Raw genomic sequence first — 26651 nt, forward strand, 5'->3', positions numbered from 1 at the left:
TTTTTAACAACCATCTCCTTTAAAATTACACAAGCCCCTTTGCCATGACAAGGCTGTGATCCAAGAAGGGTCATAGTGGAAAGTTATCACAAAATATGGTCCACTGGAGGAAGGAATCATAAACCACTTCAGTATTTTTGCCTCGAGAACCCAACAGAGTATGAAAAGACAAAAAGACACCAGAAGACAAGCCTCCCAGGTTAGAAGGTGTGCAATACGCTTCTGAAGATAACAAGGGAACATTTCATGTAAGGACGGGCATGATAAAAGACAGAAACAGTAAGGACCTAACAGAAGCAGCAGAAATTAAGAAGAGGTGGCAAGAATACACAGAAAAATTATACAAAAAAGGTTTTAATGACCTGGATAAACATGATGGTGTGATCACTCACTTAGAGCCAGACATCCTGGAGTGTGAAGTCAAATGGGCCTCAGGAAGCATTACCACAAACAAAGCTAGTGAAAATGATGGAATTCCAGCTGAGCTATTTCAAATCCTAAAAGATGATGCTGTAAAAGTGTTGCACTCAATACGCCAGCAAATTTGGAAAACTCAGCAGTGGCCACAGGACTGGAAAAGGTCACTTTTCATTGCAATCCCAAAGAAAGGCGATGCCAAAGAATGTTTGCTGCTGCTGCTGCTAAGTCGCTTCAGTCGTGTCCAACTCTGCACGACCCCATAGACGGCAGCCCACCAGGCTCCCCCGTCCCTGGGATTCTCCAGGCAAGAACACTGGAGTGGGTTGCCATTTCCTTCTCCAATGCATGAAAGTGAAAAGTGAAAGTGAAGTCGCTCAGTCGTGCCTGACTCTTTGCGACCCCATGGACTGTTTAACTACTGCAAAATTGTGCTCATTTCACATGCTAGCAAGGTAATGCTCAAAATCTTTCAAGCTAGGCTTCCGTAGTATGTGAACTGAGAACTTTCATATATACAAGCTGGATTTAAAACAGGCAGTGGAAACAGATCAAATTGCCAACATTCACTGGATCATAGAGAAAGCAAGGGAATTCCAGAAAAAACATCTACTTCTGCTTCATTGACTAAAGCCTTTGACTGTGTGGATCACAACAAACTGTGGAAAATTCTTAGAGATGGGACTACCAGAGTTTACTTGTCTCCTGCGAGACTGTCTCCTGAAGAGGAGCTAAAAAGTCTCTTGATGAGGGTGGAAGGAAAGAATGAAAAAAGCTGGCTTAAACTCACATTCAAAAAACTAAAATCATGGCATCCAGTCCCACCACTTCATGGCAAACAGAGGGGGGAAAAGTGGAAGTAGTGACAGATTTTATATTCTTGGGCTCCAAAATCACTGTGGACAGTGACTACAGTCATTAAATTAAAAGACGTTTGTTCCTTGGAAGGAAAGCTATCACAAACCTATATAGCACATTGAAAACCAGAGACCTCACATTGACGTCAAAGGTAGGTATAGTCAAAAGCTATGGTTTTTCCAGTAAATACGCACAGATGTGAGAGTTGGACCATAAAGAAGGCTGAGCACCAAAGAACTCATGCTTTCAAATTGTGGTGCTGGAGAAGATTCTTGAGAGTCCACTGGAATGCAAGGTGGGCAAATAAGTCAATCCTAAAGGAAATCAACCCAAAATATTCATTGGAAGGACTGACGCTGAAGCTCCTATCCTTTGGCCACTTGATATGAAGAGCCAACTCATTGGGAAAGACCCTGATTCTGGGAAAGATTGAGAGCAGGAGGAGAAGGGGGCAACAGAGAATGAGATGGTTGGATAGTATCACTGAGATAGTGTCACTGAGGCAATGAACATGAGTTTGAACAAACTCTGGTAGATAGTGAAGAATAGGAAAGCCTGGCGGTATACTGCAGTCCATGGGGTTGCAAAGAGTTGGACACAACTTAGCGATTGAACAAGAACAACCTGTAAAATTAAAATCTATCAAGAAAATGATATGGTAAAAAATTAGACAGTTTTTTTTTTAGTAATAAAGGACTTTTTTCATACGATTCACTTAAAAATGACAAAACACTGAATTTTACAGAATAAGTTACTGTGAAGTATTTCCTCATATAAAGATGAAGAAAATATTTCAGGTTCATCTAAAATATTTTTTTGGATCCTTCAGTTACAATTAAGATAGTAAATGCCATCTGTTTAAATTATTAGGAGTTTCAGTTTTTGAATCTCATGTTAACTCAATGATACTTATGACTAAAAATACTCAGTTTTAATTTTTAAACATCTTCTGCAGTCATTTTTGAGTTGGTTGAATTTATTCATAAAGTTAGCATTAATTTGAACAAGTAAGTCTGTTAAAAATCTTTTACCTTTCATGGTTTTTCTATTTTTTTCATATTCTATATTTTTAAATATTTTTAATATGAATATTCCATATAGCTCACCTAAAGGATTGCGAATTTCAATCATTGGAGAAGGGCCACTCAGAGACACAGTAACCTCTTTTAGACTGGGATCAAAGGGAATTTTCCAAGTATTTACAGCCTGTTCCAAATGATCTGTTGATAAGAGGTGAACTTTGGAAGCCTGCACTGCTTCTTCCACCCATTTTAAAACCTATAAGAAAAAGAGAAATATGAGTGATATCAAAATATTTACAGCTTTATACCACCTCGAATTGCTAAAGCAGTAGCCTATTTGCTTAATAAAATGACAGGTCGCTTTCTGTACTGTGTGAGGCTTATTTCCATCACAATCAAGACAAAGTTTCTCAAGGCACAGAACAGGAAAAAAGCACTCCCCGGGGATTAGTGTCCAAAAGTTTCAAACAGCTCATGCAGCTCAATATAAAAAAAAAATAATAATAACCCAATTGGAAAATGCACAGGATACCTGAATAAACATTTTTGCAAAAAAGACATACAGATGGCCGAGAGGCACATGAAAAGGGGCACATGCTCAACAATGCTAATTATTTGAGAAACACAAATCAAAACTACAATGAGATATCACCTCACACCAGTCAAAATGGCCATTCTCAAAAAAAGTCTATGAACAATTAATGCTTGAGTGGATGTGGAGAAAAGGGAACCCTCCTACACTGTTGGTGGGAATGTAAATTGGTACAGCCACTATGGAGAACAGTATGGAGGTTTCTTAAAAACAATCCCATTCCTGGGTATATAGCCAGAGAAAAACATGGTTTGAAAGGACAGACATACCCCAATGTTAAATGCACCATTATTTACAATAGCCAAGACACGGAAACAATGAAAATGTCCGTCAACAGAAGATGTGGTAAAAACACAGCCATAAAAAAGAATGAAACAATACCATTTGCAGCAACATGGATGGACATGGAGATTATCATACTAAGTAAAGTAAGTCAGAGAAAGACAAACATCATATGATATGGCTTCTATGTGGAATCTCTAAAAAATGATACAAATGGACTTATTTATAAAACAGAAACATATTTACATACTTAGAGAATGAATGTATGGTTACCTGGGGGCAGGGGGAAAAGTGCAAGGAACAGACTGAGAGTTTGGGATTGACATGTTCACACTGCTGTATTTTTTTTAAAAGCCTAATTCTCCCTACATCCACTTATTATAGCAGGTTCAGAATAAAATATTAGTTTAACCCATGCTCAAATTTCAATTTTTATATCTTGGAGTAATATATTCAAAATGAGATTACAGTGTCCAAAAACTAGTTGTGCAAGATATGACATGCATAAGTACCATAGACAGTTCCATTTCTCAACACAAATGAAAAGACTCTACAGAAAACAAGGTAATGGCAATACTGAGATTCTTTTTCCCTCTATTCTTTCTTTCTCAGTTTTTCTCAAAGTTCAATTAATAAAAGACAATTAGCAAATTATCAAATCCAATTTCAATATATTGAGTACTGAATTATTGTAATAGAGTACACTATAATTATATACTATACATTATAATAGTTTATATTGTAGTATATTAATTATTAAAAAATAATTGCAATGCCAGCAAAACATTCATTTTTATGATAAAATAAAAAATACAAAAATATAATGGGAAAAATAACCATTATGTTTTTTGAAGTGGAAAAATACTTCAGGTTAGAACCAATTTAAGTGGTGTGCTCTTGAAGGAAACCTTCTAGTCCACAGAAATGCTCCACAACCGCAAATACAATTCCTCATTTTACCGGGCATGTATGGACAGGTACTGCTTAGCTGAACTTACCACCATTACTCCTAGATCATACTAAGCTTTAATCCACCTATGATCTTCCTCTGGTTCATTTATCCTTCAAGACGGTATTCCATCATGAACAATTTCCCTCATAATTACTCATTAAACACTGAACAGCACTGGCTATTAAGCTACAGCCAAGCTACTCAAACAAGAGTATTTTTTAAATTTCAATAATGGTAGTCACAAACCAATGAATCAAACAAGTATTGTGTCATAATTTCAATCTCTGTAAAACGGATCCCCCCCTTTTTATTCGATCTCAAGGATGAGGAAAGTGGCTAAGACATTATCATAAAATTAACAATGTGAGGCAATTATGTTTCTTCATTAAATAAATGTTCACTGTTCAAAGAACTCTTCTGGGTACTAAGTATTGATGAAAGTGAATGAAATTGATGAAAGTGAATGAAACTGATGAACATGAATGAAATTGATGAAAGTGAAGTTGCTCAGTCATATTCAACTCTTTGCGACCCCAAGGACTGTAGCCCACCAGGTTCCTCCACCCATGGAATTTTCCAGATAAGAATACTGGAGTGAGTTGCCATTTCCTTCTCCAGGGGATCATCCCAACCCAGGAATCGAACCCAGGTCTGCTGCATTGCAGGCAGACTCTTTACCATCTGAACCACAAAGGAAGGAAATGCTGGACTAGAGGAAGCACAAGCTGGAATCAAGATTTCCAGGAGAGACATCAATAACCACAGATATGCAGATGACGCCACTCCTGTGGCAGAAAAAGAAGAGGAACTAAGAACTTCTTGATAAAAGTGAAAGAGAAGAGTGAAAAAGTTTGCTTAAAACTCAACATTCAAAAAACGAAGATCATGACATCTGGTCCCATCACTTCATGGCAAATAGATCACTTCATGGGGAAACAGTGGAAACAGTGAGACTTTATTTTCTTGGGCACCAAAATCAATGCAGATGGTGACTGCAGCCACAAAATTAAAAGATGCTTGCTCTCTGGAAAAAAAAGCTATGACCAACTTAGACAGTATTTTAAAAAGCAGAGACATTATTTGGCCAACAAAGGTCCATATAGTCAAAGCTATGGTTTTTCCAGTAGTCATGTATAGATGTGAGAGCCAGACCATAAAAAAAGCTGAGCGCCAAAGAATTGGTGCTTTTGAACTGTGGTGTAAGAGAAGACTCTTGAGAGTCTCTTGGATTGCAAGATCAAACCAGTCAATCCTAAAGAAAATCAGTCCTGAATATTCATTGGAAGGACTGATGCTGAAGCTCCAATACTTTGGCCACCTGATGTGAAGAACGGACTCACTAGAAAAGACCCTGATGCCGGGAAAGGTTGAAGGCAGGGGGAGAAGGGGACGCCAGAGGATGAGATGGTTGGATGGCATCATCAACTTGATGGACATGAGTTTGAGCAAACTCTGGGAGTTGGTGATGGACAGGGAGGCCTGGCATGCTGCAGTCCACGGGGTCTCAAAGAGTTGGACACGACTGAGCAACTGAATTGAGCTTCTTAAATAAAAGAAAGGAATTCATAAAACAGGAAGCCTTTGTTGAAATAATGTATGTAAACTGCCCATCATAGTACTTGCCACATAGTGGATATTCAAATGTTTTCCTCCATCTCCAACTGAATTCCCTTCCCTTCCCCTAACTGAAAATTTCAATAATGACTTCATGGGCAAAGTGAGAAAAAACGTATCCCTGAAAGACAAGATTTCTGTAAATGAAAAACGGACACAAAGTCACTCCAGGTAGAAGAGAAGTTCTTAAAAACATAGAGAGACAGAAGTACTCATGTGTTGGAACATGAGTGCATCTAACTGGCTACAGTTAAGTTTTCAGAAAAGGGAGAAGCAGAATATGAGGTTGGAAGCTTATGTCAGGGGAAGTGTATGTATGGTCACAAAGTCAAGCTATGACAATCGGATTCTATCCTAAAGACATACGTGAAAAGTTTCTGAAGGAATTCCTGCTTTAAGCAGAGAAGTAATACTTTGACAAAAGTATTTTACAAAGAAAAGGTTGTAGTGGTATCATCAACTAACTGAGCACAAAATTACCGCATAAATCAAATGATATATTTCCTCAGATTTTAACTGTATAAAGCACCTGGGATTTTACATATGAGATAGGTATGTATCAATATCATTACCTAAAGAAGCAAATGCCATATTTTGAAAAATGAGTTCTGAGTGATCTATCATGCATGAACAGGAAGATATGAATCATTCTGCCAATCAAATTGGTCCATATGGTTATAGAAACCAGAGACTGATTATTGCTAATATTTGACCATAAATAGAACACATATTTTAAAAATCAGAGTGTTGACATTTTTATGTCTTCAACATAGAACATGGCTATGTTGAAAGGAACAAAGGAATGCAAAGAACTGATTTACTCTCTGAGAAGGCACTTGATAAATTTTACTGATGATAAATAACTTTGAGAATAATGTCTGATTTAGAGACTAAAGAAGGCAAAGACAAGAGAAATCAGATAAATGGAAAGAACATTTGTTTTAAGGACAAGACACAAAATGTGGTCATAAATAATTCTCAATGTAAGAAATAAAAAAATTAGAAAATAAGGATATTATAGTATCTCAAGTTCAACAACGAAATGCAATAGTGTTGAGCAGAAGTAAAGTGAAATCAATTCTTAATACACCTTTCTTTAAATGTGTAGTGTATTCTGCATGACTCTTCAAATACATCTGTCCTTTGAAACAAATGTAAAAAGGTTATGATATATCACTGGAAAATTATACCACTGTCTGTTATTTATGGATTAAAAAGGACTAAGTTCTAGGCATTCCTGTGAAAATGGAAAACTTTCTGATTTAGTTGCCTTCTCATACAGGAACTGCGTTTAAATGGTAGGAAATATAAGTGGGCTTTTGGTTTATTCTTAATACTGTTTCCAATTCATCAACATTTATGAAGCTTCCACAAAGAGATTACCATGTATCATGATATTACTGATTGGGAAAGACTTCTGTCACAAGTCTCAAATCACTGTTTTATACAATTATAGGAAAAAATCAAACTGAAGACAGATGCAACCCACTCGATTAGAAAATACAGATATCACCAACATGTGAATAAAAGCAGATTCCTACAAGCCAAACAATCACCCAAAGTGAGGTTTTTGACCTCTAATGTTGCCACATATAAGGAAAAAGAAAAAAAAAAAAAAAAACTTTGTCTAACCATGAGAAATGTTCTTATGAGATTGGAAAGGACCTTAAATTGTAACAACAAAAAGAAGTGAACTAGAATAATGTGAGATCCCTTGAATGAGTACATTTTTACTAAACCATTGGTTTAGTGTTTCAAACCACTAAGGCTCCGTTAACTGTGCATTAAGTTTTAACATAAAAAGAGTCTCTAATGATTTTTAGCAGTTTTAAATCTCAAAAGGCCTTTGAGAACCTCTAACCCAGCTCCTTTATTTTATAAATGAGGGAAACTGATATGTGAGTTCTTGTACCTTTCAAACACCTAACCATACTGATTCTGGAGCAGTAGTTATTTTTTATAAAGCCCCTGAGTCCTTTAAGACACTCTCCTAGTATAAATATTTTGCATCCTACATAATAATTGATACTTAAAAATAGTTCCTATTTCTATTTTACTCAGGAAGGAAATGAAATACATTATTATGTATTATGAAACATAATACATAGCATTAAGTAGAAAAGAAGTGAAATCAACTTTGCATACATCTTCAAGGACAGAATTTGAGAAAAAATTTGGAAGAATTTTTTTTTCTTAATCAGGATATGAATGACATATAACATTAAATTCATTTCAGGTGTACAATATAATGATTCAATATGTGTATATACTGCAAAATGAGTCTCACAATAGGTCTAACTAACATATATCACCACACATAGTTGCCATTTTTTTCTCTTGTGATGAGAACTTTTAGGACTTGCTCTCTTAGGAACTTCCAAATATACAATACATTAACTATTGCTAATAGGCTCTACATTACATCCCCAGGACTTATTGATTTTATAACTAGAAGTCTGTACCTTTTGAACCCCTTTAACCCATTTCACCCACCCCACCAAATCCCCAGCTTCTGTTCTTTATATATTACTGGTTTAGTTTTATTTTGTTTTTGTTTTAGATTCTACACATAAGTGAAATCATACTGTATTTGTCTTTTTCTGTCTGACTTATTTCACTTAGCATAATGCCCTCAAGGTCCATCCCTATTGTCAAACATGACAAGACTGCTTTCCTTTTATGGCTGAATAATATCCCAATATGTATATGTAAATATACCACATTTTCTTCATTCATTTATAGATGGGCACTTAGGCCGCCTCCATATCTTGGCGATTGTAAACAGTGCTGCAATGAACATGAAGTAAATACGTTTTTTGAGTTAATACTTTTGTTTTATTCAGATAAATACCCAGAAGTGGAACTGCTTGATCATAAGATCATTTGGGGGTTTTCCCTGGTAGCTCAGACGATAAAGAATCTGCCTGCAATGCAGGATACACAGGAGACACAGGTTCGACTTCTGGGTCAGGAAGATTCTGTGGAGAAGGGAATGGCAATCCATTCTAGTATCCTTGCCTGGAAAATTCCATGGATGGAGAAGTCTGGTGGGCTACAGTCCACAGGGTCACAAAAGGTCGGATACAACTGAGCGATTAACACTTTCATTTTTCAAGATCTTTTTTAATTTGGAGGGGAAGAGTCATACTCTTTTCCATAGTGGTTGTACCAATTTACATTCCCACCAACAGTACACAAGCATTCCTTTTGCTTTTTATCCTTGCCAACAACCTGTCATTTCTTGTCTTTTTGGTAATGGCCATTCTAACCAGCATGAGGTGATATGGTATCTCGTTGTGATTTTGATTTGCATTTCCCTGATGATTAGGGATAGTGAGCACCTTTTCATGTACTTGTTGGCCATCTGAATGTCCTATTTGAAAAAGTAGTTATTCATATCTTTTGCTCACTTTTAACTGACTGATTGGGGGTTTTTGCTATTGAGTTCTTTATGTTTTGAATATTAATCCCTCATCAAACATATGATATGCAACTATTCTAACTTCTCCCATTCAATAGGTTGCCTTTTCATTTGCTGTGTCTGATTCTTTGCAACCCTATGGACTGTAGCCCGCCAGACTCCTTTGTCCATGGTATTCTCCAGGCAAGAATACTGCAGTGGGTTGCTGTGCTGTCCTCCAGGGGATCTTCTCAATTCAGGGATGAAACCCACGTCTTCTACACTGCAGGCAGATTCTTCACCTCTGAACCACCGGGGAAGCCTCAGATTGGCAATATAATGGAATTTAAAGTCTTGAAGCCCCCCTCACAGCCCGTCCCCCACCATGAAATGAGAGTCGCTCAGTTGTGTCCGACTCTTGGCAACCCCATGGACCATACAGTCCATGGAATTCTCCACGCCAGAATACTGGAGTGGGTAGCCTTTCCCTTCTCCAGGGGATCTTCCCAACCCAGGGATTGAACCCAGGTATCCTGCATTACAGGCGAATTCTTTACCAGCTGAGCCACAAGAGAAGCAACATGGACTCCCCCACCATGGACTTACACAAACAAGGAAATACATCATTCTGCCATAATAAACTTAGATGTTAATACACAACGGCCCAGAAAACCAGATGTCCATCAGTACACAACGGCTCAGCAACCTAGATGTCCATCAACAAGTGAACAGTTAAGGAAAGGTCTGGTACATTATGTACAATGAAATATTACTCAGCCATTAAAAGGAACAAATGTGAATCCGTTGAACTGAGGTGGATGAACCCAGAGCCTGTTATACAGATGAAATAAGTCAGAAAGAAAGAGACAAATATCATATACTAACACACATATATGGAATCTAGAAAAATGGTACTGATGAAACTATTTGCAAGATACACACAGAGACACAGACATAGAGAAAAGACTTGTGAACACAGCAGGGGATGAAGAGTGTGGGACAAATTGAGAGTGTAGCATTGACATATACATACTGCCATATGTAAAATAGATAGCTAGTATGAAGTTGCTATATAACACAGGGAGCTCAGCCTGGTGCTCTGTGACGACCTAGAGGGGTGAGCCAGGTTGGGGAGGCTCAACAGGGAAGGGAAAGGGAAAAGGCTTAGAAATTGGAATTGCATTAGAACATTTGGGTTCAATGGGGGAACTACAGAGGATTGATAACAAAAATGACCCTCAACTTCAACTCTATGAACACATAAAACTTGCATAAAACTACCACACCTTCAACATGATGGAAGTTCTCTAATGTGTAACAGCTGAAAAAATAAAAGCACACTTCATACATTTTTGAAGGGTGAAATCATTTCTGCTGTTCTAAAGTGTCAAAGTATATTTCATTAATTTATCTTCGTAAAATTCCTATGTGTCACAAACTCAACATGCTATAAATGACTGAGGAAATTTCTCTTGCCAGAAATATGCATTATTTAAAATAATGAAAACATAAAGCATTGACTATTATACACTAGATCCTCAGACCTTATTCATCTTACAGCTGAAAGCTGGGACCCTTTTACCAATCTCTCTTTTCCTAACCATTGAGCCCCTGGCAACTACTTTTCTATTCTGTGTTTCTATGAGCTGGAAAATTTTTTGGTAGATTCCACATAACTATTGTGCTGATAACATTGTATGCTGCTGCTACTGCTAAGTCACTTCAGTCGTGTCCAACTCTGTGCGATCCCATAGACGGCAGCCCACCAGGCTCCCCTGTCCCTGGGATTCTCCAGGCAAGAACACTGGAGTGGGTTGCCATTTCCTTCTCCAATGCATGAAAGTGAAAAGTGAAAGTGAAGTTGCTCAGTCGTGTCCAACTCTACAGCCTACCAGGCTCCTCCATCCATGGGATTTTCCAGGCAAGAGTACTGGAGTGGGGTGCCATTGCCTTCTATGACATTGTATAGCATAACTGAAATTTACTAGGAGAATAGAACTTAAATGTTTTTACCAAAAAAAAAGAGAGAGAGAGAGAGAGAAACATGGGAGGCAGTAGACATAATAATTAACTAGATGGGAAGAATCCTTTCCTAAACACAAGTATATCAATAGGTACACACATCCCAATATACACTTTATGATTCTAGAATCCAATCATAACTGAATGGTTATTTTAATGGCTGCCACTTAAATAGAACTTTCATTTAAGCCCCATGCTAAGAACTTTATAAATTTTACCTCATTCAATTTTTCTATATTCTGTATTTAAATGTTATAGTATATAACACATTGCTAGTAAGTATAATTCCAAAAAAAGTATACAAGTCCAAATCACATGGTCTTAACCACTGTAATGTAATATAGGGTGAAGTTCTTTGGGTGCCCATTGCCCCTCATTCCTATCCTTGAAAGAAACCTAAGATTCCGACTGGCCTTAGGGGAAAAAGAAAGAGAGAGAAAGAAATAGAAGGGGAGTGAAGCAAAAGGAGAGAAAAAAGAGAGGAAGCAGGAGAGGGGAAGGAGAGAGAGAGAAAAAGAGAGGGAGAGAAGGAAGGAAGGAAAGGAAGAAGAAAGGGAGCTACAGGAGGCAGAAAAAGAAAGAACTTAATTTGGGGCTTCTAAACCTAAATCCTACTAATTCAAAATTAATTCAAAAGATTTCAAGCATAATTTTGATTATATGCAAATTTCAAATTATGTCCTTGTCTAAGACACACACCTACACATACCTAATATGAAATCCACTGTACTGTCACATGGATGCTGAGTTTGGGAATAAGATAGAGAAAGTAATTCAGATGCATTAAACAGGAAGAGCATTTGGTTGATTAAGTTAATCTCACAATCGATGTGCTCTTACCAATGAGATGGGAAAATCTCAGAGTCTAGAGACTACAGGTCTTTCATCACTAATCAGAACCATATAGGACCATGTGAACCCTAACTCAGATAGCGGAGGCTCCCTCACTTTTCGACAGAACTTGGATGGGCACTGCAAACATTTCCCATAATGACTTAGCTGTCTCCCTGTTTCTACATTGATCTGTACCCATCCATTCTGATTGACATATTATCTAGAGATTTTAACACAGTTATAGGCAAGTTTCGCTGACCCCCTGGGTCTTTCAGCCACTAAAAGGAACCTTTTGTGTATCTCTGCTCTGATTATAGGTAGATTTTAAAGTGAAGTTATCTAGATCTCATCATACTTTCCATATTTCCAATTAGCTTCTTAAGAACTAATAACGTACTCAAAAACAAGAAGCTTTAAGAAAAAGCATATATTCAAATGTCACATAATATAACTTTAAGTGCATTTGATGAGGAGATAAACTGGAAGATTTTAAAGGTCCAGCTATTTCAGAGGCCCCACAAGGAATAAATGTTTGTAACAATGTGTGCCTCAGGCAGTCAAGAAGAGGAGCCATCAGTGTGGACTAAAACTATTGGGAAATGCTTTATAGGAGTGGTAAAACTTCAATACTATGCAGCTTTTAACATCTGGCACCATGCACAAAAACCTCAGCAATACTAACTCTTTCCAGATTCCCTGTAATCTATAGCAAGAACACTTAAATTTATATAACAGCCTAGGTTTTACTCATACTGTTTGAAATAATATAAGTGAATATTCAGTACTTGCCAAGTTATTTTCAGTCTCCCTTTTAAATTACAGTAAAACTTTATTAGCGCCCGCAACTAAATCATCACTAGAGATGGTAGATGAAATCAACTGTACAAATCTTAGCAGCTCCCAAGGGGAAAGAGCAAAGTAAATCAAGAATCAAAATTTGGGAAGTAAATGAAAGCAATGGATTAAGTCAGAGAAAGTCTGGCCCATCCACATAACAAAAGGTAATCTTCATGTTTGAAAAAGAAGAGATTGGAAAGTGAAGGGGAAGGGGAGAGGTGGGAAGGGATACTTGGGGAGTTTGGGATGGACATGTACACACCGCAGTATTTAAAACAGATAACCAGTAAGGACCTACTGCATAGCACATGGAACTCTGCTCAATGTCATGTGGCAGCCTGGATGGGAGAGGAGTTTGGGGGAGAATGGATACATGTATATGTCCCTTCGCTGTTCACCTGAATCTATCACATTTGTTAATTGACTATATTCCAATACAAAATAAAACTTTTTTTTTTAAGTAACTTAACATGAAAAAAAGAAATAAAATAAAGGTGATACAGAGGCAGGAGGATATTTTAAATATTGGGCAGGGGGAGTAAAGGAGGAGAAAAAAAAGAAAAAGCATCCAATGAGTAACCTATTAAGGTCTTTAGAGTAAATAATATTTATACTTTAAATCTAATTATCACAGTTTATTACACTGAAGGAAAAAATGAAAGGGGATTAATGACCTGAAATGAGATTTTATATTAAGTCGATAAACACTAAAAAAAATAGTCATTTTATCAAATACTATGTTCTGTATTAAATCCATAGGGTAAAAAGGTATGTGGCCTGCGTATAACAGTTTATAAAACCAGATTCAAATAACCAGAGTACAGGCATTTGACATTTGCTATCCTAAACTAGGATAATATAGCCTCTCTGTTCCACCCCTCATAAGTAAATTCATGCTTTTAGAGCAGGGGGACAGTGCTGGGTCTTTGACTACAGGGCAGTGAGAGATGCCTCAGCAAAAAATAATAGACCATAAATGCTTCCCCAGAGACCTCCTATTTAGTAAAAGACAGGTACTGTGAGCTGAACGCTTATACAACTTGAGGGCCCTCTTTAAGAAAAATACATATGCAATAAAAAAATCGCTTGCATACATTTCGAAGTATTAAAAGCTGACAAATACTGTAAATCCCCAAAATAAATACATTAATATACAATCTGCTATTGTTAACTATCAAGAGGCTATGATATTTCCTCCCTTGCATCTTTGGCTGCATACTCTTTGAATGTCTGTTCTCATGACCAAAAAATGTAATATTTTATGCAGAGAGACTAGAAAGAGAGTCTTTTCTCAAATATCAGTTATCCAAAAAAAAATTTATTATCTGAGATACTTTAAAACTTTCAACTTCATACATGACATACTTGAAGTATTGCTAAGGCTATAGCTCAAACAAACAAAAAATAGCCAAGATCACCCCAATGTCATGAGACACACGACACATGTGTCAGGGGGGCAGCTGAAGCTGAAAAGGACAATGGTCTTAATCAATCATGGTTTAACTCCCTTACTTTTGCAAATGCCCCCAAGCCTCAATTTTTAACTCTATGAACACTTCCACTTTCCAGTATGGAAGGGATTCACACAAAAGAACACAGGCAAACTTAAATTTTGTTACTTTGACTGTAACAAAAGTTTTCAAAACTTTCACTCTGCCTCCATTCCCATTTTTCTGGAAGATACAGTAATTACAACTTCCTTGCCCACTTATGATACCACTCAAATGGCAACCATCAATGTCAGATTTTTTTTTTTAAGCTGCTTGAAGACCAGTCAATAGTGAGTTTCACTATTGCCCTTGCTTGGTAAAGGGTATACATTGCAAATATATCACAGTCGTGGACTGATTATTAAGTAAATGACAGGCATCATTTTAAGCAATTGCCATTAGGTTTTACAAAATCTCTACAATGAACTAATGCTACATGTCCACAAGATAGACATGTAGCACTCTTCAATGGGATCAGCAATGTGGCAGTTAAACCAGGATGAAAATAATGAAACACCAATGATACAGGGAAGGAAGAAGAGAAACAAAAGCCAAAGATACCTTAGATTCAATGTTACCTTGGTGGCAATTTAATGTGGACATGAAAAAGAAGGAAAGTCTGGAATGACTCTCAGACTTCTGGCTTGAGAAATAAGAAGAATGATAATCTTTTAAACCATGACCAGGGCTGCCATCTATGGGGTCGCACAGAGTCGGACACGACTGAAGCGACTTAGCAGCAGCAGCAGCAGAAACACCAAAGGAAAGTCAGGTTCAAGAGTCACCACAGCCCCATGGACTGTAACCCACCGGGATCCTCTGTCCCCGCGATTTTCCAGGCAAGAATACTGGAGTGGGTTGCCATTTCCTCCTCCAGGGGATTTTTCTGACCCAGAGATCTAACCCATGTCCCCTGAATTGGCAGGCAGGTTCTTCACCACTGAGCTACCTGGGAAGCCACTCAAGAGTCATTACATGGAAGGCAAAAACTACTAAGAAAAAGAACACTAAAACAACATGAACATATATTTCAAATCTCCTACAAAGATAAGATGTTATACCAATTATAAAATGAGGAAAAAACTCAAATTAATGTGTACCTATCTCCAGTGACTCAGACAGTAAAGAATCCACCTGCAGTACAGGAGACTTGGGTTCAATCCCTGGGTTGGGAAGATCCCCTAAAGAAGGGAATGACTACTCACTCTAGTATTCCTGCCTGGATAATTCCATGGAGAGAGGAGCCTGGTGGGCTACAGTCCATGGGGTCGCAAAGAGTCGAACACGACTGAGAGACTGACACTTAAAGTGAATAAACAAATAAATTTGATGAGTAGGTAAACTCATTAGTTTTAGATTCCTACACTACGGCAAAATGACTATAACACTGTTCTGTTCACGACTATCAAACTGATTTACATACTGGAACAATAGAGAATCCTGGTTTCTCTATTAATTAAATAACAACAAAATTGTTTGACCCACAGTTTTGAGGAATCAGTCCTAACGATCCCGCTGTGTCTGTATCTAACATAGGAAGCAAGTTAATAAACAGAAAACTCAATTAAACAGAGACGAGGAGGTGATCTCACACTCTGTGAAGACTGCAGAGCCCAATGGAAGGAGAAAGACCGCATCTTTAAGAACTCAGCCAATGAAAAGCCACAGACTCTTCCTTTATTATAGCCCTCCCTACTTCCTTTTTATCTCTATAAAAGTGTTCTCCTTTGGGGACTTGCCTATGGCCTTGTATTGGTTGCAGTCTCCGAATTGCAATTCTCTGCTGATCCAAACTCATCTTTGCTGGAGAAGTATCTGGCAGTCTTATCTGGCAGTTTTAGGTAAACATATGAATTAGACAAACTATTTAATATTATATTTTTATTTTCAAATTATATATTAAAACTGTTTTTATAACAGTAATACATGCTATGTTAAAAAAAAAGGAAAAGAAACAATCATGTAAGGAGAAAATAATATGCATAACTGTACTACCTGCAAATAATCACTCTTCAATATTTTTATATTTCTTTCTATATCTGTGCATTTGTGCATACGTGCTTATACACACTTATTTACATAATTAGGATTATACTACACATTTAGTTTCCTTATTCAAATCATTTATAAACACTTGCTCTGTACTCACCCATCAGGTAAATATTTGGGAATATAAAACAAATTAGACAGAGTTCATAGCATCACTTTGCTGACAAAGGCCCATATAGTCAAAGCTATGGTTTTTCCAGTAGTTATGGAGGGATGTGCCTGGTTGAACTTAGCATTGTGAATTTCCAGACCACTAAAGAAATAGTTGGAAATAGACCATGGTTTCATAAAACTACCACATTCATCTTCGGTTATTTTTGAAAACCTTGTTTTGTAAATGGAAAATTGTGAGTGACTACACCTTTCTCATTTCTCAGCCATAATTTTTATGGTAATTAGTCACACAATCTGTATTAACTTCTGGAGTTAAATATACTGAAGTCAGCATCTTTGATTTCAAAATAATTAAAAAAATATAGCTTTATGATTCAGTAAGAAATCAAATGTCTTGGCCTGAACATGAGTAGGAAAGAACACTGGCAAGAAAAATGACCACAGTGTTTCTCTCAGCAGTCACAGGGTAGAGAAATGGAATTACAGGCTAATTATCTAGTACTTCAAGCAAATAAAATATGTTGAAGCACATGAAAAATCAATGAGAAATACTAGTTCATTAGAGATTTAATGCTCAGATTTGAAACCACAGCTTTTACTTGGAAAATATATTCACAGTAGATGATCGTGTCACCAGGGAGCAGCGTTTTATTCTAACTTTATCTACACAGTAAACAATGCTGGTATTAATCAGAGATATTTATAAACAAAAAATAAATGACATTAATCCAATGAGGTAACGAGCAAGATGTTAATTAAGTTGTTCTCAACTGCAAGGAACTAGCATACTAATTATAAACTTGAGAATTAGAAGACGAGCCAAATCCTCTGTCCATGGGATTCCCTTCTCCAGGGGATCTTCCCAACCCACAGATTGAACCCAGGTCTGCTGAATTACAGGCAGATTCTAGACCTTCTGACCCACCAGGGAAGCCCCAGTTATAAATTCGAGAATTAGAAGAGCCAAATAGATAACTCTGGAGATATATGAAATGGTCAGTAAACTTTCACAGACAAAAATGATTACAGTTAATCATTACACCAGAAAGTTATCACTAGCAACAGCTCCCAATACAATGTCTACTAGTCTCAAAGGCACTGAACCATAGTCAAGCAAATATCCAAATAATAGCTTTAGTAGTTTTCATGTATGGAGAAGGCAATGGCACCCCACTCCAGTACTCTTGCCTGGAAAATCCCATGGGCGGAGGAGCCTGGTAGGCTGCAGTCCATGGGGTCGCTAAGAGTCAGACACGACTGAGCGACTTCACTTTCACTTTTCACTTTCATGCATTGGAGAAGGAAATGGCAACCCACTCCAGTGTTCTTGCCGGGAGAATCCCAGGGACGGCGGAGCCTGGTGGGCTGCCATCTATGGGGTCTCAGAGTCGGATACGGCTGAAGTGACTTAGCAGCTTAGCAGTAGCAGTTTTCATGTAAACCTTAAATTCAACCTAAAGTAATTATTTTCAGTAACTGTCACATTGCTAAAGAAAAATCCAAAAGTTTTTCTGGAAGCACTTTTTTCTTTACATGTACAAAAAAATAATAACGATGCTACTATGCATATCCACCATAATGGTAAACTGAAAAAGGCAGAAATACAAAGTGTTGGTGAAAATGTAGAACATCCAGGATTCTTGCATACTACTGATGAGAATATAAATTGAACCAACTTTAGAAAACAGTTAAGTGGCATCTACTGAAGGTGATTTTATTCTCTGTGACCCAATATTCTTGCTCTTCGATATTTAACCAAGAGAAATCAATCCATATACACAACAAATGAACATCCTAAAATGTTCAGGGCAGTACTATAAGATTAAAGTTGGAAATTACCCAAAATACATCAACAATAGAATGGATAGATTGTGATATATTCATAAAACAGAAGTCAGCACATGAATGAGGATGGATGATTTACAACTATAGGTAACAATGCGGCTGAGTCTCACAAATAACAAGGTTGAACAAAAGAACTCAGATATTAAAGCCTGTGCTGTGTGACTGCATTTACATACAGGGCAGAATGTGGCAAACCATTCTATGTGTTTCCAGACCAGGATATAAGGATAGCCCATATAATTGGACTGTGAAGAAAGCTGAGTGCCAAAGAATTGACGCTTTTGAACTGTGGTGTTGGAGAAGGCTCTTGAGAGTCCCTTGGACTGCAAGGAGATCCAACCAGTCCATTCTGAAGGAGATCAGCCCTGGGATTTCTTTGGAGGGAATGATGCTAAAGCTGAAACTCCAGTACTTTGGCCACCTCATGTGAAGAGTTGACTCATTGGAAAAGACTCTGATGCTGGGAGGGATTGGGGGCAGGAGGAGAAGGGGACGACAGAGGATGAGATGGCTGGATGGCATCACTGACTCAATGGACATGAGTCTGAGTGAACTCCGGGAGTTGGTGATGGACAGGGAGGCCTGGCGTGCTGCGATTCATGGGTTCGCAAAGAGTCGGACACAACTAAGCGACTGAACTGAACTGAACTGATGTAATTGAAAGGTGGTTTAAAGAGGGTTTCTGGCATCCTAATAATGTATTGCTTCTCAATCTAAGTGTTGGTTACCTAAGATATGTTGAGTTTGTGAAAGTGGATTAAGCTGTAGGTTTATCTGCATTTTTCTGCATATGTTTAATACTTCATTGAATTGAAGAAGGAAATGCAACCCACTCCAGTACTAATGCCTGGAAAATCCTATGGACGAGAAGCCTGCAGGCTACAGTCCATGGGGTCACAAAGAGTCAGACACAACTGAGCGGCTTCACTTTCACTTTCAATGAAAAGGTTAAAGAAAAGTTTACAATGATTCCAAAAGCACTTTTCTACCAAACCTATGCCTTTATTTATTAAGCTTAATTTAACCAAAATAAAGTTTTGCTAATTAATTCCAAGAAATTCAGTTATACATGTAAAACTATACAGTATTCAAGAGAAGATTAAAAAAAAATTCCCATGGTACGAATGTACAATAATGCAGGATAACACATCAGATACATAGGAAAACATAAGAAAACAATAAATATATACACTGATTTTTCAGCTCTTAAGATACCATAAATTGATTAGATGCACCATTATTTTATGTGCCAATTAGAAAGGTGAAACACTTCTATATTTCAATCTATGAAATAGGTGAAACAATCATGAATGCCACTGAATATAAAATAAATTTCATGAAAAATACATTATTTTGTAAGTGTCTCTTAGAGTGGATGAGAAATGTGCCATAAATAAACAGTAGGAGCTGTGGGTACTCAGACTAAGAAAGGGTCCACATGGCAGGTATCCTCTAGGAAGCAGTTATCTATTAAGTGGACAAAACGTGGCCTTTGAAGGGTAGAAAGGGAAGAAGTTAAGGGCTGGAAGATGAGGTCACTCCAGGTTAAGGAAGCTTTAGAAGAAGAAGGGCAGAGGCAGCAAAGTCTTCACCACTGTGTGGATGCAGAGAAGAGGTGGCCTAATTAGAGAACAGACAGACTAATGAGAGCAGGGAATGCAGTGTCAGGAACTCTCTGGAGATATATTTGGATGGCAAGGTGAGGCCAGGTAATAGAAGGGTTAGAATTCCAACAAAAACAATTTGGACTCCATCCAATTGGCAGTAATGGCGGGTGTTTAGAACAGGGACCAGCCGTTATTAAAATGATATTTGAGGAGGCTTATCTTACTGGATTGAATGCAGGAAACGAGAAGCAGAAAAGAAGAAACGATTGCCGTAATATAGGTGTGAAGCGATGAACACTGGGACTAGAGTGCTGACATTAGAAAATGCATTAAATAAAATTTCCACAATATACCTTTATGTGCATTCCATATGTAAAATGAAATGTGATGTTGCAGAAGTTCAACAGCCTAAAAGCAAACTACATGTTTTTCTTTTTCATAAAATATCTGACTTATGATTAGAAACTTGAACATGAGTTTGATCTATACATATTTTGTGTAAGGGAGATGAATAAAAAAGAATGAGAAATAAATATTTCTGACCTTTTCAAAGGAGATTCACTCAAGCTTCAACTTTTTAAGACCTAAAGTTTCTAAACACCTAACTAAAGAATTTCTTGGGTATTTACCTACTTAGCTATGTATGTGGGATGTTTGAAAGTGAAAGTCACCCAGCTGTGTCCGACTCTTTGCAATCCCATGGACTATACAGTCCATGGAATTCTCCAACTAGAATACGGGAGTAGGTAGCCTTTCCCTTCTCCAGCGGATCTTCCCAACCCAGGGATCGAACCAGGATGTCCTGCATTGCAGGCGATTCTTTACCAGCTGAGCTAACAGGTTTACTTAATTTAAATCATGAATGATTAAAAACTACTTACTATGTCCATAACTGGATTTGTGTGTGTGTGTCTGTATTTCTATCCCCGTTTTTCCTTTTATCCTTCCAATACAACATGTAGAGCACATGGTCTTAAAAGTGTTTATAATCTTTATATTAAGGCTTAGAATGTTTAGTAAAGTGCTTTGCTCAATGAAACAAGGCAAAATCTGTGTAGACTTCCTCAATGAGTTATGCAAATAATATCTGTCTTTAGATAGAATTTTAGGTAACAATAAGCATCTGGGCACTTTTTTAACCTAAAAAGTTAAATTTCCAACTGGTGAATCATTATAGAATGACTACAAAGCTGTTGAGTGACTACTTTTAGATTGAAAGTGAAATGAAAGTGTAAGTCACTCAGTCATGTCTGACTCTTTGTGAGCCCAGGGACTGTAGCCTGCCAGGTTCTTCTGTCCTTGGAATCCTCCAGGCAATAATACTGGAGTAGTTAACCATTCCCTTTCTTCAGGGTATCTTCCAGACTCAGGGATCGAACCCAGGTCTCCTGCATTGCAGGCAGGTTCTTTATCACCTGAGTCACAAATGCGGTGTAATCATTCACATGAGTCACAGCACAGGATTACCAACACAACAAGAGAGACAACTGGAATCAATTTTTCTCTTAGAAGTTTTATGGATTGAAGGGCAGAAGACTGGCTGGTGTCCCTACATTACTCAGAGTAGATATAATTAAAGGGGATAATGTGTCTGGAATGGGAAAGTAGAATTTCATATCTATTCATTCAAAATCTCCTGATTCATCCTCTTATAGGCACGTATGTGTGTTTATAAACCTTAATAACAGAGCAACAGGAGCTAAGCCTATACCTTCAGAGACCTAATTGAAATGACTGAACATAGGAACACAGTCCTTTACTGTAGTGACATGTAGGATAATTATGCTGGCAATTTAGGAAAAAAAAATACTTTGGTCACACTAAAAGTAAAAAGGTAGTTTTTAACATAGCTAATAAAGACTTACTATTTACCTGTGGAACATAATAATTTCAGAAAAGGATGGAATCACATTATTGAGTTGTCTGCATCAATTATGTCTCAAACTATCAAGAGAGATGGTGGTAAATGTTATTTAGTGATTTTTAAAAACTGTATAATCATGGTCTTTATGTCTGCATGCATTTTTATAAGTAAAATAAGGTTGTTCTCATTCCTCCCTGTCTGAGTTTGTTAAGATGTTATCTGTTCTTTTCTGAATATTAATAATGTCACTTAGAAATATAATTACATTCTTAATAATGAATAACATTTTCTAATACACTGAATTCATAATTCCTTCACTAACTTTTACTTCTCTCGAATTCCTCAAGTTTGAACAGTTCTTACAACAAACAAGTACTACTACCAGACACAATACAAAATGAAGGCTTAACCAAGGATGTCATGCTTCTATCGATTATTATAAACCATTCCTAAAGATTTCTTAGTGTAATATTACTTAACCATTATTGTTGAACTTTATGATATTTTAAGATTTTAGATTTTTCATCATTTATAACAAGGCTATTTTACCATCAATACGTAACAGTTTGCCTATGTCTCAGCAAAATCAGTAATGTTGAATCTTTAAAACAACAAATGCCATCCTTTAAGCCTTTTTTTTTTTTTTTTGCAAAAGTCTATTATATGACCTGATAAAGTAAAACAGCTCTATCTGATCCTGAGTTCTAATGTCTTTGCAGTTTCCTCCATTTGCGCCCATGAGTCCTCTATAACATTCTCTGCAAAGGACCCTGTGCTTTCCAAAACTGATACAGTGTTGGACTGATGTGCTTAGTAACCTGTTTCAGATCCTTTAAAATCAATTTTGCTTCGTGAGGGAATAACAAGTTAGAAACTGTGCTCCCCAAAACAATTCAAACCATGAGACAACAGAGAAAATAACTTTTTTTCAAACAAAATCCAACAATAACCAAGGGTTGTGATTCTTAAAAGATGACAAATGAGAAAAGCCTATGATTCCTAGCTGGAGGCAATTTCCACTCGAGAAATGAAACTGAATGGAACACACAGATATCGAAGTTTGGAGAGGCTGAAGCAACCAGAATTTTAAGGAAGGAATTCTAGAGAAAATGGAGTTTTGAAGGGAAAAAAAAAAAAATCAGATATTTGCATCGGAGGCCTCTTGAGTCTTCTTTTCTGAGTAACAATCTGTGCATGCCCGGGCAAACCTCATGAGGACAAGATGGAACAACTTCTTGCAAAAGAAAATTTTCTGGGGATAAGTAAGATAAAAATTCTTAGAGATCACACAGGACCAATATTTTATCAGTTCTTTTCAGCCAGAGCAGAGAGACCTCAGTGAAATTAGTAGACACTATAGAAGGGCCATTCCTTATATGTAGGACAAAACTATCCCTAGAATAGTGGCATATTTAAGCCCATGCATACTGGTAATTATACCAAATATGTATGGTCTAAACACTCCAGTTTTTAAAAAGGGAGTATTATTCATACAAAAAGCAAGACCCAGAGATTTGCTGTCTATAAGAAACACACTTTAAATATGAACAAACTGGTAAACAAAATGCAAAAGAATGACTAAAAGAAAAGGTCTATTATATAAACATTAAACATAAGAAAACCGGAATTGCTTTATTAAAATAAAAAGAACTAGATTTTGGAACAAGAAACATTTCCAAAAATAAAAGAGAGAGTTCAAAATGATACGAGGTCAATTAATCAAGAACACACAACAATTCTATATACATATGCACCCAATAACAGCCTCAAAGTACATGAAGGGAGACCTAACATAACTAAAGAGACAAACATACAATTAGATTTTAGCATCTCTCTCTTGATAAATGATAGAACAAATGGACACAAAATCAGTAACTATATACATACGAAAAACACTACCAAACAATTGAACCTAACTGACGTTTATAGAACACTCTACCCAACAACAGAAAAATACACAATATTCTCAAAAACAAAGGCCCACGTGTGGATATTTGAAAATTAAACAACACACTACTCAGGAACTCATGGATCGAAGAAGGCAGCACAAGAGAAATTTGAAAATGTAAACAGTAAAAATGAAAACAAAATAGATTCTAATTCCTGAGGAGTTGCTAAAACACTGCTTTCAGAAAAATTATAGCATTATATGCATACATTAAAAAAGTTTTTAAGACAGTCTGACCTGAAATTTGAAGAGTAAATTAAATCTGAAATTAAAAGGAAAAAAAATAAAGAGCAGAAAATAACAGAACAGATGAAAGACAAAGGGAGAAAGATATCAATAAAACTAAAAGCTATTTCCTTAAAACAAATTTCAAAATTTGATAGCCCTTTAGCCAGACTGATCAGACAAAAGCTGCTTTAACCAAAACCAACACTGGAACCACCCAACTGTCTGACAAGAGGGAAACGGATAAGTTGTGGTATACTCATGAGATAGAGTACAGTAAATACGAAGGGGTGAACTAATGACATACACAAAAGCATGGATGAACTGAAAAACAATAAGTGAAAAAACCTGATATAAAAGTTCCTATTTCACAAAATTTTAGAAAAGACTATGCCAGCCAGGTGATGGAAACCAAATCGGTGACAGACAGGCTGAAAGGAGAAGAAAAAAGCTGGCTGGGATGGGGCAGAAGGGAAATGTTAAGGGTGATGAACATGTTCTATAACACAGCTGTGGAGGTGGTTACACAAGTATATAAATTCGTCAAAATTCATCAGAATGGCTCAGACAGTACAGCGTCTGCCCAGAATGTGGGAGACCTGGGTTCAATCCCTGGGTTGGGAAGATCTCCTGGAGAAGGAAATGGCAACCCACTCCAGTATTCTTGCCTGGAGAATCCCATGGACAGAGAAAGCTGGTAGAGGCCACAGTCCATGGGGTTGCACAGAGTCGGACACGACTGCGCGACTTCGCTTTCACTTAGTTTATGCAAACTCTATCTCAGTAATATTTGCTGAAAAGTATTATGTGAATATATAGCATGTATAAAATACAGTTAATGCCATAATAATATAAAGATATATGCTATAAGCATGTTGCATTCATACTGGATAAAGTAGTAAATATTTATGTATATAAAGTTTCAAGATGTATATACACTACCATGTGTAAAACAAAGAGCTATGGGAAGCTGCTGTGTAGACAGGGAGCTCACCCTGGTGCTCTATGATGATCTAGAGGGGTGGCATGAGGGGGTGGGAGGCAGGCTAAAGAGGGAGGGGATATATGTATACTTACAGCTGATTCACTCTGTTGTACAGCAGAAGCTAACATAACATTGTGAAGCAATTATACTACAATAATAAAATAAAATATATATGCATCTTCTATGATTCATTTGATTATTTGTTCAGAAAGCATGTAACTGAACTTCACAGTAGGATGAAGTTCATCCTTAGGTGATGCTTAGATGCTCTAAGTGTTTAAGACAAAATATCTGCCCTCAAGGACTCACAATCTGACATTATATTAGAAAGGAGAGGAACAGGAGAGTATGGAGAAAGGAAAAAATTAATTCAAGTGGGCCCTAGGATTCAAGAGGCAGCTATGGAGAAAGAGAACTCAGTTTTAGGCCATCTTTATAAATGGTCTCATTCACCAGCTGTAAAATACACATCTTTTAGCTCTTGATTCTTGCCGAATAAGAGCACAAATTTTTTTCCTGAAAACCACTGAAGAGTGACAGTGAAAGCGAAGTCTCTCAGTTCAGTCCAACTCTTTGTGACCCCAGGGACTGTAGCCCACCAGGCTCCTCCATCCATGGGATTTTCTAGGCAAGACTACTGGAGTGGGTTGCCATTTCCTTCTCCAGGGGATCTTCCCGACCCAGGGATCAAACCTGGGTCTCCTGCTGGCACTATAAATAACTATTTCTTATGGCTGAAGATTCAAGCTGACGTTAGTATTAACATCATAGGGAAAAATGCTTAACTCCATTTGATATTTCAACTTGCTTTTTTTTTTTTAATTTTATTTTATTTTTAAACTTTACATAATTGTATTTGTTTTGCCAAATATCAAAATGAATCCGCCACAGGTATACATGTGTTCCCCATCCTGAACCCTCTAAATATTTTTACCATTCTTTATATATTAATTTCTGCAGTTGCTGTTGTTGCTGTTGCTAAGTCGCTTCAGTCGTGTCCGATTCTGTGTGACCCCAGAGACGGCAGCCCACCAGGCTCCTCTGTCCCTGGGATTCTCCAGGCAAGAACACTGGAGTGGGTTGCCATTTCCTTCTCCAATGCGTGAAAGTGAAAAGTGAAAGTGAAGTCGCTCAGTTGTGTCCAACACGCGCGACCCCATGGACGGCAGCCCACCAGGCTCCTCCGTCCATGGGACCTTCCAGGCAAAAGTACTGGAGTGGGGTGCCATTGCCTTCTCCGAATTTCTGCAGTGGGAAGAGTTAAGTTCCCAGACTTTAGTTTTACATGAATGAATTCGAAACCATGTCAGTTTTCAACTGCAATGACAACCCTTATCAATGCTCCTCAAACTTTTCTCTTTTAAACAGTACAATTTGTTGGTTTACACTTTAAGCAGAAAGAAACAAACATAGAAAACAGGCAGAGACACAACTGTTTCAGTAGAAACTGGAACACAGGCCACTGCAGAGCCCCCAAGACCTACTACAAACAAGCTCCGTGAAGTACAATTTAAAACCACTTTGTTGGCTGGTGCACTGGGAAGACCCAGAGGGATGGTATGGGGAGGGACGAGGGAAGAGGGTTCAGGATGGGGAACACAGGTATACCTGTGGTGGATTCATTTCGATATTTGGCAAAACTAATACAATATTGTAAAGTTTAAAAATAAAATTAAATTAAAAAAAATAAAACC

The 26651-nt window shown here is 37.3% G+C and overlaps 1 protein-coding gene across 5 annotated transcripts in view; it reads right to left on the reverse strand.

The window, feature by feature from the left end:
• HMCN1 (hemicentin 1) overlaps positions 1–26651 on the reverse strand; it is a 546437-nt gene that overhangs the window by 344695 nt on the left and 175091 nt on the right. For all 5 annotated transcript variants that reach the window (XM_044942718.2, XM_044942717.2, XM_044942719.2 and 2 more), the window contains exon 5: positions 2382–2553. In XM_044942718.2, coding sequence (XP_044798653.2) covers positions 2382–2553 — 172 coding nt within the window. The remainder of the gene's footprint in view (positions 1–2381; positions 2554–26651) is intronic.

Source organism: Bubalus bubalis, chromosome 5, assembly GCF_019923935.1.
Source record: "Bubalus bubalis isolate 160015118507 breed Murrah chromosome 5, NDDB_SH_1, whole genome shotgun sequence".
Classification (NCBI taxonomy): domain Eukaryota; kingdom Metazoa; phylum Chordata; class Mammalia; order Artiodactyla; family Bovidae; genus Bubalus; species Bubalus bubalis.